The following is a 16,980-nucleotide window of genomic DNA, read 5'->3' as shown; positions in this document are numbered from 1 at the left end:
TACTGACTGTAACAGTAGCAAAAATGAGGACTTTTCTGATTCAGTATAGAAATCCATAGTGCAGATACCTAGAACCAGCTACCTCAATTTGAGTCCAGATGACTGTAATTTTTACTGTTAACAGAGAGAAATAAAGGCCTTCATTCCGTTATCTAAGCATGGGTTTAGGCAACTGATTTGAGATCACATATTTCTAAAGCACAATTCATCTCCTCCTAAAGTATACATTTGAACAGCTCAGAGAAATCTTTCCTAATCCCTCTACTACAAAGTGCCAAAAATCTTAGTCCAGGCACCTAGCAAGTACACCTGAAGATCAGTAAATTTTAAAAATTGTCAAAAATTAAATAATTTTAACTACTGAACATACCTGCTTCTGTAGAGCGTGATCTAAAGTTTCTCATTTAAAATCAACTGCTTATAAAGACTCGTTATCTTCACTGTGGTTGCCTGTTTGGTATAACCTGTGGTTTATTTTGTTTTGTTTTGTTTTGTTTTTCTGTTCCCTGAATCTGTTTCCCTCTTGCTTCCCAGAGGACTATCTGGAGGACAATGCAACATGGTGTAAGCTTTGGTATTCTTATTCTTCACTTCATTCCCATTTGTCTTTGTACGATGATGGACAAAACACTTGTTTAAGTTTCATCTTCACCATCTTTACTTTGTGTGTGTGTGTCTTGTAGGCTAAAATACTATCAGTTCTTTCTGTAATTTTGCATTCTAATTTCATTTTGCCAAGAGCCCAGAGCTGCTGCTGCCTTCCAGTATTTTTCTCTCACCTCAAGGATGACGCCTCAAAAGGATCTATGTATTCCTCCAGTGAACTAAAACCTGGTGTAAGCATCCCCATAGCCTCAAACCCCACAAGGGCATGTAGAGCAATGCAGACACTGCAGTAGCATTCAGCTCTGAGTCCTGTGCCTGGAGCAATGGAAATGAGCTCACAGGCCTTCCTGGGCTGTCTCCCTAAAAATGCCCCTGTCTTGCAGCCCAATCTCCTTATGCTTTACAGCTTCATAAGTTTTTGTGGCTGTTAGAGGTCCCTGGTTCCAGACAGAAAAGCCTTCCTCAGCAGAGCTCATTCAACACAGCCCAAGGGGAAGGCACAGATTTGCATTTAGCATGGACTTAATAGTCCAGCTTCTTAGCAGGACTAATTAGTCTACAGAGAGCACCATGCTGATATAGCCATGCTGCTTCCTGTGTTTGAGCTGCCCCAAGTACCTCTGTATCCACCATATCGGTATCCACTGTACGGCAGCGCTGTCTTAATTCAGCTGGAATTTCTCCCGAGAACATACAGCAGCCTGACCTGGCTGGACGTGTATAAAATAATTCCACATTTTCTTTCAGGAGGACACGGAAGTTTTCTTGATTTTTCACCAGGGAGCTAATGCACTATTAAACATATAATACATAATGCACATGCATACTATGGAGACAAGCAACTGAGAAATTGGCCATGGCATTCATGGGTGATTTGCATTCACACACAGTACAGTGGCTGCATAGATTAGTGGATGAGCATGCACCCCGTCTAAGAAAGAACACCTTTTATGCTTTTTACCCCAGGGAGGGGAATATAACGTGTCACACTTTGTGGGAAAATGTTCTTTTAGAGTTCCTTCTGATTTTCTTAAAGTAAAAGCAGATAAAGTCTCAATTTCCATGAGGAAGATACCCTAAACTACCCATTTTAGGAATAAATTCCAATGTACTTTTAGTCTCTTTTTTACTTTTTTATTCCACTGTGCTATGATTTTGTTACAGAGAAAAAATGTGATGGTAACCTAACAAACCAGTTGTGAGCAGCTTTTGCCCACTGCTCCAAAACTACATTAAATAGAAAATATTACTTTAAAATATATAATCTGCTTTGCATTTTAACTATAAAAGACTAAAAGTAACAGGATGCTAGACAAATCAGACATTGATCTGAATTGGCCAGGGAATCCTCCAGGGCATTCCTAAAAGTGAAGTTTTCATTTCAGTTTTGTTAGACTCCATTTAGTCCACAATCTTGAACTGTTAAATATATGCCATCATAGCACAATTTTCCTGGGATAGGATGATTAACCTCAAGATTTTTTCCCTCAAGAGACCCTAGAATAAAATCCAGAAGGTATAAGTCTTAGAGGGTTCAAAGGTCTGAGATGAATTTTCCAAGTATCTTCTGCATACTGAGGCCATGGGATAAGATACAAACAATGAGCCTGTAAAATACATCATGACTCTGTAGTTTTGGGGCACATTCTTAAGGCTGAAGATGACAGGCTTGCACAAGTGTTTTAGAAGCCTACTGGCTTCCCACTGGCTACTACCCCAAAACCCTTAGATGCTGTGCTGTTGGGTTTGATAACCCTGTGTGATGTTAATCAGCCGATAATTCCTGGCTTGTACAGCTCCTCCAGTTTTGCGTTTTGCATGTTTAGACAGAGTCCTGTTTCTTATTAGCTGTTTGGATGCAATATGCAAAATTAATAAATATGTTTTACCACTTCATTGTAGTCGTTTGGCATTAGATTTAGGCTTTGATTGGTTCTCCAAAATAAGTGTTTGCTTAGTATCAAGTTTTGTTTAGTCTCAGTTTCTGTCTCACAGCAATATCTAAGTTTAAGTCTGTGCAATAATTTTTTCCCTCATGGTTAATACCAGTTCCCGTGGCAAAGGTGGATGAATGATGGCAGTTGTCAGAACCCTCCTGGGAGACCTGACAGAGTCCTGTTTTTAAAAATGGTGATATTATTCCATCCCCCAGGTGAATGGTTGTGCATGCTGCTGTATCCAACACACTGCATTCCAAACGTGCGTGAGGTAGTTGCTAAGACAGAGCTTTGTTACAGTGGTTGCCTCTGTCTTCAGGTGGAATGGGTCTGCCTGCTGCTCAGACCCTGACTAGCATGGGCAAGGAAAGGCCAGCTCCCAACAGTGACAGGAGCCACAGATGTCTATATTATTTAGTGGTCAAAGAAAATGCACAAATCTTGACTGCCACACAGCTTCTGCCTTGCCTGAAGAGTGATGTCCTGTGGAACACGGTGCCTGCTTGGTCATCTTCTAAAACTGACTTTTTAGTACTAGTTGAACTTCCTTTACCTGACGGATGTGAAGACCCATTGAGAGTCACTATCTCATTTCCAGGAAAGTCATAGGGGTGTGAATGGTACTATGGATCACCCACATAGTGAAGTGGGGAATAAAAAAGCTGCAGATAGAATCCACTCCTAATCACCAGACTTTCAGCAAACAGTAAGATGAAGAAATGGTACAGTTACGGGTCCTCACTTGGTGTACATTGAAATATTATGTGATTAATGAACTTGGCTGTTATGGTAAAGAAAAGATATCTAGGCTAAAGTTTGCACATCTGTGCCCTATCAAACCAGATAAACATGAGGTGGGATTTTTTTGTCCTAGCTTTTCATGTTTCTAGTGTTACAATCAAAGTCTGAACTATCAAATTCATTCCTTTACTAATAAATGGGGATAGCACCTCCAGAGCTTGCTTAGAATACTGATTCAGAGAAGACAAGAATGTCAATTACCCCTTTCTCCCCACTGAGGACGAATAGAATCTGGATGATTAATTCAGAGATCCAATTTATAGATGTCTAAATGTAAACATAATTCTTGGGGTTGGAGCTAGACTCTATGCATCAGATGTGCACAAAGGAGATTTTGGTCTATAAGATAGCTTGATGCATAGTTCTTATCATACTGCTAATCATAGTCATTGCCATGGTATCGTCAGGTACCTAGAAGGATATCTAGACTCAAACGAAAATTATTATTTTGAAGGCTGCACAACTTCTAGTCAATGGAAATTTCACCTTGTAAATCTGGATTAAAATCTACTTCCTTCCATTTGATGCTTTAGCATCTACTCAATAAAGACTAGGGTTTTTTTCCAATATACAGAAAGTTTATATTAGCAGCCTCTGGAAGATTATTCTGAGCAGGAAATACATTCACATTGCTCTTTCAGCTGGAGGACAGATCACATTTCATTTCATGTGTCTGTGCATGAATATGTGCAAAAGAAAAAGTCAATTCTTAATGTTCTTGTTCATGATAAAGAAAGATATTAACTATATATGCATCTTCTGCATTTAGTGTTTTGCTATCATATTAGGAAAAAAAATATGGTCTAAAAATTAGTGGCAGGGCTTGTGTCCCCACTTGCAGTGCATAAACCATGCTTCCAAGTAATATGACACTAACAGCAACAACTGCCTGCCTCTCTGGAAGGTGCTAAACTGTGATGAATTCTTGCATTGTTAAGATAAGTGCAGCCAACCAGTTATAAGTTTTCATAAAAAAATGGATTTGTGATATATCATCTGTTCATCTACCACTAGAGAATTAGAGGGTCCTTTTTTGTGCAAGTGACAACAGAACATAAAATGTCTTTCCACAACAGTCAGTTGTATACAAGTGTAGATGCCAAGAGAGAAATTAAAACTTTGGTAAACGTGTTTTATGCTTTGCTGGCAATTAGTTTTCTCCAGCCTTTCCAGTTTATTTTATTTTTTTAGACTGCAGCACATGGATATATTGAGAACTCCTAACAGGAGTGTGCAGTGCTGGATTCCACTTGGAACAAATATTAGGTTACAGCAGACTGAAACTGATTTCCCAAGCTAAACATCTCATATGTTTTCCTTCGATTGTAATAGACAGAAAATACCACTTTATGGACTTTTATGTGTATTACAGTGGCTAAAGAGAAGTAAAATACAAGGAATAAGAAGGTTTATCTTCATTACAAGTGATGATCCTTTTGTGACCCTTCTTTAGTCAAAACTGAACATTTTACATTATGGAAGATTTCCTTTTATCATCCTTCAATACTTTCATATCAGTATATCAGTCTAGATTGTTGGGATAGCAATACAGAATTCTTCTATAATGCAGAGCTGCATGTAAACAGTAAATCTTGAGTGGATAATTACAGATGTTTGATGAGAAAGCCAAGATGATTAATACTAGAGAAGGGAAAAGCATAGATTCATCACATCAAATTGTATCCATCATTAACAGAGGACAAGCCTAAGTCTGTGCATCTCTGAGCAAACCCAACAGCATTTTCTGGATCCTAGGTCTGGGTGTAGACCCTAGCAACCTCACAGGTCCACATGAGGGCAAAATGAGTAGCTAGCATATTATCAATTCAGATATTTAGTCAACATGGAAAATGGGAGAATACCTGCAAGACACTTCAACAGACCCCAGACTGCCAAGTACTGAGGTACACAGTAACAGAGAATTCCACCTACAGGATTAGGAACCTTGCACAGCTGGTTAATAAAACAGGCATTTTCAGAGGGCACTCCCAGTCTAATGTAGATATCTGCCAGAGATTGCATGAATAGTTCTGTGGTAGTGCCAGTGTTCCTCTGTCAGCTATGAAGAATTTCAGGCTAGACAAGATATTTAGGTTTGAGAGGGCTAGAGCTGAGTTAATCTAACTCCTTCTGAGCAGTGAATACCTGATTTCTACCCAAACAGGCCTACCAAAGGAAAGTGACTAAGACTGTTAGAATTAAGGACTTAGATGTAGTCAACTGGGGACTGCGTAGAAGCTCACAATTTCACCATGTTCCAGTGGCTTTGTGATCTGGTGACCACAATCATAATTATCATTGTGTACATGTCTTTCTGGTTTTCTTGGGTCTTGCTGCTTCTGTAATGAATGTATGTCATGTAAATGTCATTTCTGGTACAAAAGAAATGGAATTCACTCTGTCTGATTCAGTGTCTCTAATACAGGTGCTCTGTGGAGCTGGATTTGTTAACCTTTGTTAATGGTAACAATGGAGAGCAAATCAAGGGGGTCAGTAACAGATAGAAATCTTCAGCTGAAGCACAAGTGTCATGATAAGTGACATGCCCTGAACTATCTAGGCATCTGCAAAGAGCTAAGAGATGGAAGAACTTCTGTGCCTTACAGAAGTTCTTCCATCTTCTGGATGCTCTAGAGGACTCCAACATGGCATTAAATTCATTTGTATCTATAGTGAATGAGAGAGCTAGGAGCTACTCATAAGATCTTAAATTACACCAAAATGAGACAGCTGGCAACTTGAATAACTGTCTAGATGCCACTGACTAAGAGGTCACAGCCTTTCCACAGAGAGACTTCACATGAGGATCTCAGGTATGGTGCAGGACCTATTTGACATCTGTTCTGGAAGAGAGGGAAGGTTTCCAAAGCAGTGGATATCTGTCTGCAGGCAGATGAACCTCACTCCAGGTCCCCACCATCTGTGGTGGGTTCTTAGACACCCAGCTGACATGTCAACACCGACATTGATAGATTTAAATTCAGGCAAGACTAATGCACTGCCAGAACCTGATGGACAGCTGACATTACTGCTCATTTGTATGGGAGCAAACCACGCTGCTGATACTCAACCAGCTCTTAACAGTCCCTAGGATAATTGCCTTTGCTTTAAAGTGCTGAGACTTTTCCTTTCCTATTATATATTTGGACAGCATAAATACTATGTAGAAACCCAAATGAAAATAGGCCAGAATGAAAGTTGTTTTTCTCTTGCAACATTCAAGGCCATAAAAATATCCAGTACATAATAATAACTGTGTTACCTAAGTAACTGCTAGAGAAAGTAAAGTAAAAAGCTAATTGCTTAAAGTGCATTGTGTTTTTAATATAACGTACCTGCAGTGCTCCTATATTAAAGTGTGATATATGTGGAGAAATAACAGGAATTTGAGTAATGTATTTCTTCTGCTGAAAAAAGCATCAGTCATTTAGAGAAAAAAAATTGCTGCATAATAAATGAACCTGTGAGAAACTTCCTTTTCTCTGATCTCACAATGAATGTTAATGGGCTTAAAAAATCAGAGAACATTTATAATATTATAAATAATTTTTACATTAAAAATCGAGGAACATTTATAATATTAGAAATAATTTTATATTAAAATCTTTTCAACTCTTATTCACTCATTCAGACAAAATCCAGTTGACCAAATGGGGGTATCTAACCCCAGAGCCAGACAGATGATGTATCCTTTGGTGTCAGCTGAGAGAAATAGACACTTTCAAGGCACAGTTGATCTGAACTACTTTAAAAATCTTTGTTGGATTAAGTAGCACTTGTACTCTTCAGTTCCTGCTTCTCACCATTGTCTGCAGAAGAAGAGTTTGTAGCTCAGACAAGAACACTGACATCATGTGAGATGAATTTAATTCACAGATTCTTCTTTCTGGAGCTCATGGTCTGGATAGACTAGAAAATTACAATCATACACCTTGATGGTATTTCTACTTGACACTGTGCTCAGCATTGAACACTTACTAAAACTCAGCTCCTGTCTTGAACACCATAATGAGCTCTATATTTCAGACCTTTTCTTCTGAAGTCAAAGATGCAGGATTCCCAGTCATTGCTCATTGCCTCTGTAGGTTTTTCTAGCCATTCACTTGCACTATGGGAATGGAGTCATCCAGAAAAACAAATCAGCTGTTCCTGTAAAGTGTGATATTCCTAATACCCAAGTTAACAAAATCTGAATTGTAACCTGTTTGCCTCACAAGAGAAAGATGAGAAAGTTTATATAGTCTTCCCCTTGCCATTTATGCTCAGGCGATTCAGATTACACCTCCAAGTGCAGAACAGTAGAGATGGAATACTGTCCAGGGTGCAAGACTTCCAGAGACTGGGAATATCCTCCTCTTTGTCAGGTACAGAGCATTTTCACATGTAGTGGTGGGACTGGAAAACCATGACTGTTTCTAACTGCAACCCATGTCTCCCAGATTATAATGCTTAAATAGCTGGAAAAGAAAAGAGGACAGCACCTGTCTCAATCCCATCCAGATTTCTATTCTCAGTCCAACTTCAGTTCTCCTAGGTAAAGACCTTCATTGTTAAATGGAAAATGGATAACTCAGCTCTTTTCTGTCTGCAGAGAGAGGCCTAGATTCATCATGCTTTTATCAAGTCAGCCCTTGCTTGATAAAAATCAATGTGGCAAAACTGGATCCCTTAAAAATCTCTTTTATCATGAAATCAGCTAGATATAGACATATAGGGGAAAGATGGATTGGAGAAAAAGTACTGCCTGTAAAACATGCAGCTCACTTGGGAATGTGACTAGCTGAAAATTGACTTGGTAATGTTCTGGGACAAAACCCCTGGAATTCTCAAGCTAGTTGTGGAAGTACTTTTAAGAAATCCTATTTTCCACAGGTTGTAATGTTGATTTATTTCTGTGCTAAAATGTGAAATAATATGGCTGGCAAACACGGTTTCAGAAATCTAGAAAATAGTTAGTGATATATAGGGACATATTCTTCAATGTCATTTGTTCCTTAATGCATCCCCATGGCAAAGGCACCATAATCACTTCAAGGCTACTCATTCCCATGCTATAACATGCTCTCTGCTCTCAGCCATTTGCTTCATCAGAGAGAAAACAGAGATTAGAAGGACATCATTGCAAAAGGAAGATCTGAGCAAGGTATTTATGTCTTATAACCACCCAAAACATAACTCTGGCCTCCTAGACCTGGGTGACCAAAGCCAGACTCTCACTACAGGATATGAGCCATACTCTAGAGGTACTCAGTGGATGCTAAGGGCACAAGCCAGTTGCTGAACTTTGCATCCAGAAAAGAGCCCACATACACTCTGGAAGCTCTCCAACAAAGAGCAAGTGAACTTATCAGGCTTTCAGGAAGGGCTCTGATGCTGCATGATGATGATCACACAACTTACAACTTACATGCAATTTACATGCACACCTCAATATTTTTTCCCCATTTGAAACACTATAGTGTCTGATGCTTAGAACCTCTGAATTTGTTTTGCACTTATCCAGGTAGGCATTCCCTAAAGGAACTGGGAATATTTTGTCCTTTTCCACTATTAGTGGTGACACATATTAGTAGTGTCACAACTATTAGTAGTGACACATAACAGGACTCACATTAAGGTTCTCTTTAGGATTTATTGCACTTCTGAATGCAGTATTATCTGATTTTTGAGACCTTACTCCTCTAGCTGTTAGCTTGCTGAAGTGTTTTCTAACAAAGAAAGCAATACTCACAATATGATCCCGACCAATGACTAATTTCCATCAAGGAGTCCAAGGCTCAGACTTCATTTGCACATTTAATTTTAATGGATTAAATTGCATAGTTGGGGGAAAAGAGCAACGATAAGAACATACCTGTTAATTCTTGCTGCAGTGGTGAAAGTTGCCATAGCAACCTATCTGGATAAGTTAATCAAGCTTTGCCTGTTATCAGAAACCAGATGGAGCAAAGACTCCAAACTATGGATATTTAGGCATCTATTAAAAGTCAGATTGATGTCATCTAGCGGTAAATAGGGCAAGGGTGCAAGGGTCTGTCAGATAGAAATTTTAGGCATAATATGTTGGTATAAATGAATTACAGAGGAAAATGGGGTTATGAGGCACAGCAAGAAGTGTTTCAAATTTCTATTCATAATATTCAAATATTTTTCTGGTTCAGAAAGTATGTTTATTTAAATAAGGTTCTGATATTCCATATGGTTTGCTCCATCCCTTATATGTCTACTGTCATATTTACTTAGTCACAGCTATTTGTCTTCTCCACTGAGTCTTCAAGGGGGGAACCCGGCAAAAGAAAATCAAATTGTCCTAGTCATCTTTCATATGCCATCATTTATAACCTGAAGGAACCTGCCTGTTTTTCTTTTACAGTACCTGTCTATGCCTGGGGTGTCATTTGTGAAGGAGAAAAGCAATATGATTTTCATGGGCCAGTGTGGGGAGCAAAACTTGTTTCATGGACTATGATAACAGAGAAAGGTGCTGCATTTTCCACCAAGGGTACACTGGAGAGAGGAGGGGGACACTAGAGAGAAGCCTGTTTCTCCATGTGTGAACGTGCAGGCCAAGAGGTTCGAGATGGCCAGGAATTTTAGTTCTGGGAATTGGCTGTATGCTCAGGTACAGGTTCGGGGAACACTAAAACTCTTGAGACCTTTGCTTGGAGACACCAAGTGTGTTCTTCTCTCCTACTCCCAGAAGCCAAAGAGGGCAAGCAGTAAAGTTTTTACTTTTTCCCTGTACATAGAATTTTTAATTTGCCTGTAGGCTTCACGTATGAAAGGCCATGCCAGTATGGGCAGCACCAGACGGTGTTTAGTGCCCTGCACCTACTGGTCTATACCATAAGGGATGGCAGGATATATTTAGCCTGGTAAATATATCCCACAACTTTAAATGTGGAGCATGCTATGCTGGCTGCTAGCAGGGCAGCAAGCTGATACCCTGGACTGCAAATTTAGGGGAGGGAGGCCAAAATCATGAGCCTTGTGTGAGCTTATCAGAAGAAAACCCAAGAGGTGCTTTTGCGGTACATAGTACAGCTTGAGATAACTTCACTCTTCATCAGAAAAGGTGCTAGTCCTGAAAGGATCCACAGGCATCAGATGAATTTGAATTTCAACAAGCTAATCAGAAAACCCAAGGTTAGCCTGGCTTGGGAACCTTGGGAACCTGCTGTTTTATCTCTGTGGGTCCACTTGTTACTAAGCATCCATCTAGTTTCCATGAAGAGTACTCATCTGCACATTTTCCTTTTGATAGTTTGCCAGATTTTCCTAAGTAGGAAAATAAATGAGATAAAAATTGCTAAAACCACCTTGAAAGGAAGTGTAAACATCTCAGGGATTTGGCTTGCATCATACATTTCTTAAAGGGCTGGAAGCCATCTGTGGGATGATGTGAGGCAAGTTCTATCTTCTGAAAATAATTGAACCCAAGAAGCATAAGAGCAAAGAAGGAGGATGGGTAATCCAGTTCAGATAAAATGAAAAGTGATTTTACCTTTTCTCCCACATCTCATTGAATTAAACAATTTTGTGCATTGAAAAAATCATGCTGCTTTTTTCTTATTTATTTTTATGGATACAATTCTTTTTAGGATTCCTGACAAGAGGGGTCTATTATCTAAGAGTTGTACAAACATACAGCTTTGGCACCAAGAACTTGAGTCAGAAATTAATTCAGATGGCAACCACCCCAACCCTCAGCTATCAAACCACATTTTCTTTGAAAAACTGGCAAGGGATATGAGTAAGGTAGAAAATTCTTTTTTGTTTCCTGTTTATCTGGGTTTGGTCAGGACTAGAAATAAATAAGCAAATAAATGAAGTAAAGCAAGCTTCTGATGTAGTCTGCTATCTGAGGTTGAAGTAGAATTGCAGCTATATTTTACAGATTTAAAAGGTTCAGAAACATGAAGTACTCTAGTTTTGGGGTGGTTCTGTAAAGTGCAGCTTTAAAACATAATCATCACTGGGTATCTCCTTGCTCTGGTGCATAGCAGTACAGAAGCTGGAACACATGTGTAGGTCTGCATAGTCCAAGCTAGAATCCCAGAGAATGTCACTCCTATTTAGAGACCAACTGCAGGATTGCTCTGAGAGCAGTCCACTGATTGCTCTGTTACTTTTCACCTTTCTGGCTCTTCTCTATTTCTGCTGTTTTTCAGATTGTCTTCTTGCATATTGTAATTCTTAAAGAAGTTGTAGTCAGAATGGTAAAGTTCCCCTGGATTTTAATAATTTAAGTCTCCTTCAGGGATTTTATTGGTGGCTTGCGGTTTAGTGGGTTTTTTTGGTAACTCTTTTGACACAGATTTCCTTTCCTCTGTAACCTACAGTGGAGTTCTAACCCTTTGCCTTTTCCATCACAGGATGAAGTCATGCATACAGTAGCTGAGTTATAAATTCAGCTTCACAACCAGTTGTACTGTAGAATAAAATAAGACAGGCAAAGCACCTGTAAGAAACAAAACTTGTTTAGATGTAAGTGGCTTTGATCAGCAAATGTGGCAAGGGCATGAGGAAAATAAATAGGCTTGTCTTAAAATAGGACATAGTTTAAAGTCATTCCCAGTGTGAAAGTATTCTCTTTGCACAGCTGAAACATAAATAATGTAAGATCAATGTTAGATGTTGGCTGGTCTATTCTGAAAACGAGATGGTAGAAACTGTGCAAATCAACCACCACCAATAAGTTTGCTTTGCTGTATGCCTCAAGACAGAGAAATTGAAAGAACATGTAAAACTAGGCATGAGTTGATGGAGAAATTAAACTACAAAATGACAGGAAGACAGGAGATGTAATGACCAGCATAGGCAGGTTCGACTGGTTGTTTGAATTAAAATTATTACATATGCAGCCTCAGGAAATAAAAGCTCCCATTCCGTTCAACACAGTTTATAAAGTTTTGCTCCAGTAATGAAAAATGGAAATTAGCCTCTCTAATGAATTATAGCAATTATCTCTCTGCTGGGGCAAGACAACTCTGAATCCACTTGTATTCTCCCAAGAAAAGAAGAACTGTGTGCTGTTATTCACCACACACCTTGAGAAATTCAACAACATTTTCTTGTTATTGTTTTTCTGAAGCACAAGACTTCTCTGCTGCCAGCTCATGGTGCTTCTGGGCTTCACACTACGAGTAGCCTTCACTTACTGGAGTATATTTGCACAAGGTTCTCTCCGTATATGAGCAGCAGGCTGACACAGAATTAGGTTGATTTCTTACACTGCTACGTGGCAGTGACTTTTTCATGGATTGAGAATCTGGTTAAAATAAAATCCAAGTTGTTTCTCATTTATGGACCTTAGCTGATTTGTGCAAAAGGAAAATGGTGCAAACCATATTTTAAACAAGAGCAATTCTTTTCTGTGACACGGAAGAAAAGCAATGCTGGTATTTCTGTGTTAGTAGAACTTTATCTAGATTTCCTGATTGGCATAAGTGATGTACTAAAAGTACTATGATTAAATCCAACTGTACTTCATTTTACCACACATGTACATTTTCTCACACACAAAGCATTCAAACTGCCTCAAATACATTTTTGTTCAAAACCATTGTCCAAAAATTGGGGAATTTGCCCAGGAAATCACACTTGAATTGAGCAAAAAGTGAACTACTATGGGTAAATAACATTTTTTAAGTGATAAAATGTGTTATTTCTTGGACTTTTTTTTCTAAGAAAGAGCATATTCAATGTGTCCCCTCCTATAGAATTAAGCTGATGTCTACTTAAATCAATAAAAACTGTTTGTTTTTTTGTTTTTTTTTTTTTTTTCTGTGAGATCACTTTTGAGAGATTTATACAAGCTGTTCATTGGCAATGCATCACAGCTAGACTGGAGCATTATTTTTAGGAATGATATTAGGTTAAATCCAAGGCTTTGGGAGCATCTGGAAAGTCTTTATCTGAATGTTTTCATGTGATAAAAGCATAGATATATTTGTATCATATAAGAACAACATATGTTCATATAGCTGAGTTTTTCAGACTTGCAGACTGAAAACTTCACAGTCTAAACAGAGAAGTTTTGAATACCCAAAAAAGAAATTTTTTAGTATCCCATGCCTGTACCTCTATTCAACTGAGAACAACCTCTGCAATTAACTGTTTAAAATGGACAGAGCCTGTTTTCTCTCTTTCTTTTGACAGTGACAGATTCTTTGCATCATGAACAGCCCTAGCTATAAATCTCATTTAAGGCCAAAGCTGTGTATCATCTCATTGTCAGTGTTCAGCCACAACATGCTGCATTCACAGGCTCTGAGCTCGAGTCTTAGAATTCACAGTCTTTCATAAAAATTGCATCAGGAGCTTTTGCCTCAACACACCAGGATGACCCTAGGTTCTGGAGGCAAGCAGGTGTCATCCTTCAGGGTGTGTGTTCCCAAATGGTGGCTGGGGGAGCCACCCCAATCAAGAGGCTTACAAATGCCGGGGAGCAAAACAAAACAAGCAGGAGGGCTGTGTGCCTCAGGAGTTTGCACAGTGCTTTGTACTGTAAAACAGGGAGAGCTGGGTACAGTGAGACTGGCTAAATTCCAGTACACTTCCATGATACTTTATTGAAATGAAAATAGACCTGAACAGTGTAGGAGAGGGAAAGAAGCCTGAGGTTTCATCTGAGGAAAGCAGAGTCTTTCTGTGACAAGACTTCATCATGTGGCTGCTGTTTTATCCCTATGGGTCCACTTGTTATTACTGTCCATGAGTAACCTATTGGCAAGTTGCCATCTTTCAGGTCTTTTTTTTTTCTCCTCTCTTTATGCAAAATCTTTAATGGTTTCTGATCTCTCAGGGAGGTATCACTGCTCTTTTCCCTCCCGTTTTGAACTTTACAAGTAGAAATGTGTTACAGGTCAGCTCTGTGCTCTGCAGTAACACAGTCTAAAAAGTCAGAAGCCAGCTCTGGGTGAGCTGGTGTAACCCTGCCACTCACTATGCCACAGCATGGGAAGCTGCCAGCTCACTGGAAGCAATAAAGATATTTTAGCATCATTCTGCAGCTCTTGACCTGTCTCTCCACAGGACTAATTCAGTCAATTGACATGTTTCTGCCATCCAGCCACCAGGGTTATAACGAGCCAGGTTGGGGCGATCTCAAGGACCTCTGTCTGCCATGATATAGCTGTGTTCCTTGTCCATCCTCTTTCCCATTCGGTCCTCTCCAAATAAGACAGGGCTTCCTGTGTCAATTTTTTTTCTCATTTATAGATTTTGTGTCTCCTAGAGGAATATACTTGACGCTGTTGATGTTTTCTCTTAGACGGTACTGCTGTGCCCAAGCATGTGTTCTGCAGGGCCTGGTTTTGGTGTGTCCAGCTTGATGTGTGAATTGCAAATTAGTTTAGGTAACTTGCCCATGGTATGGACGTCACCAACAGGGTGGCTCTTTCCATAGTCTGAGACGGAATCACAGAGTCCCTGACTCAGGAAGAGCCCAGTAGAAATGTAATGAGCCAAGAACTCAGCACAATCATGGTGTTAAATCTCGCCAAGCTTGGTGGCCTCATGAAAACTGTTTCTCAACATGATGCCCAGCCCACAACAATTCCCAAACCATGCCAAAATTTGGTCTGGAGATCTGGCCCATGCCAAAACTGTTCCTGTGACTGATCTCACACTTTATCTGTATGGACAGTCAATCTTCAGTGTCTCCAGGGATGTTCCTGGCACTCTTAACTTACTGAAGAAAAAACTACCAAGCCAGGCCCCAAAATGTAGTAGTGGTAAAGAGTTTTATTTGATCCCTCATGACCCTGTGATTCTTTCTCTGTCCTGTATTTATTTTCCTTAAAAAAGCAAAAAACAAGCAAGCAAGTAAAATTATCCAACAAAACAACCATCAGTAGATGAAGGCAATGTCCAGAGACCTTAGTCCACAGATGCAGTGAAATGGGGCGAGTGCAGAAATGAACTCTTTAGTGGGGAGAGTGGAGGATTCACTAAAAAATAAGATTGCAGAGGGACAAAAATGCAGATACCTGGTGATTTTGAAAAATCAGATCTAGCCCAGTTATACAAAAGGACTGAAGAGAATGTAGTAGGTCATCAGACAATGAGTGAGGAAAGTAAATGTGAGCTTGTGAGCTTGTGAAAGTACGGAAAAATTTTCTCCCAGGGTAAGGTAGACAACTGAGAGCTTTGACTGCTAAAATAATAAATAAAATTAAATTATTTCTGAAAAGATAGCTCAATTATGTAAATCAAAATAGCATTGACATGGAAGAGAGACTAAAATTACAATATTAAGTATATAAAATTAGCAGCTCAAAAGAGTTATTGACAGAGGCTGATTTGACTTTAAAATATATACTAGAAATTACTGTTCCACTAAAAATTACTTCAGAAAAAGAAGTATGGCAACAGTTTGACACCATTTCTTTTAAGCATAGAGCTGTTAAATAGTCAGAATCCCTATATAGAACTCACGGTTCAAGATCAGTCTTGTAGAAAATGCAAAAATCTTGTACAGCTGCCTATAAAAAACCCCAAAACATGAGAATGATGATGAACGAAGGCAACAGTTTGCAGATGACAACTCAGAACATCTCTGTCTGATCTTGTTTTTCACAAAGATCAGTTCTGTAATCTAGCTTAGTAATACACCCCTGTTATTTTAAGTGACAAAATACAGCATCCTGCTTTAAAATCTTCCTTTACAAAACATGGAGAAAACATATATTAAAAACCTTAAGAATGGAGACAGATTTTTCAAGATGTATAAGCACTTCCTGTAATTTCAAAAAGAAGTATCTGGACTGACTGGCTTACTGCTCTCAGCAAATAGAGGGAATCACCATTTTTCCAAGCAACTGTGTTCTTCAATATAACCATGTATTCCTGTGCAACTCTGTGAAAACCAGTTATAGATCTTGTAGAATTCAGTGTTTATGTTGGTAAAATTCAATATGAGTTTTGCAGGTAGTACAGACGGGTCCCGTAATATATATTTGACAGAATAGGACAGCCCAAGAGAGTGATCTAAATCACCTACGATTTTAGTCCATTTAGATAAAATGTATTTTGATAGAGCCAGATACAAGGTCATGTGTATGGGAACAATGACTACCTGCCAGACCTAAAAAATGTGAGACTACCTTGCAAAGGAAAGACTTAAGAGAACTGAGGACATAGCAGGAAAAAGCAGGTAGAAATTTCCAGCTGCTGTTGCAAGAAATGTTAGCCATCACATACCAATCATGAGGTGTAACTGAGGATTTATGTCTTTTTCTGAATATGGAACTGATGGGTCTACTTGGATCACTAAACAAAAAAAGGCTGGGTGTGATCGAGGGCTGGCCCAAGGGTTGCTCACACTGATGGCTGATTCATCAGCTGATGGTGGCTTATTCATTCCCCATTACAGTTTTGGCCCACATCAATAAATATCCTCCAAGACATGGACGTAGCTTGAAGGATATCAGGAACCATTCTGCAAAGCCAGTAGATGGGGCACAAAGTCAAACTACGTTTGACCTCCCAATCCAGCATACTTTTACAGCTCCATTTTATCATCTGCTATCCCAGTATTAGCCTCATAATACTTTGCCCAGAGACCTGACACTCCTCAGTGTATGTAACATACAGTCCATGGAAAACCCTGCAGCAAGTGCTGTGTAAAACA

At 39.2% G+C, this 16,980-nt stretch overlaps 1 protein-coding gene across 1 annotated transcript in view; it reads left to right on the top strand.

The window, feature by feature from the left end:
* Positions 1-16,980, top strand: part of GPC6 (glypican 6) — a 719,055-nt gene that overhangs the window by 663,791 nt on the left and 38,284 nt on the right. The window contains exon 7 of the mRNA XM_053935976.1: positions 535-564. Within this exon, the coding sequence (XP_053791951.1) occupies positions 535-564 (30 nt within the window). The remainder of the gene's footprint in view (positions 1-534; positions 565-16,980) is intronic.

The sequence above is a fragment of the Vidua chalybeata genome, chromosome 2 (genome assembly GCF_026979565.1).
Source record: "Vidua chalybeata isolate OUT-0048 chromosome 2, bVidCha1 merged haplotype, whole genome shotgun sequence".
Classification (NCBI taxonomy): Eukaryota; Metazoa; Chordata; class Aves; order Passeriformes; family Viduidae; genus Vidua; species Vidua chalybeata.
The sequence above is the reverse complement of the archived record's forward strand: the minus strand, read 5'-3'. Positions and strand labels throughout refer to the sequence as shown.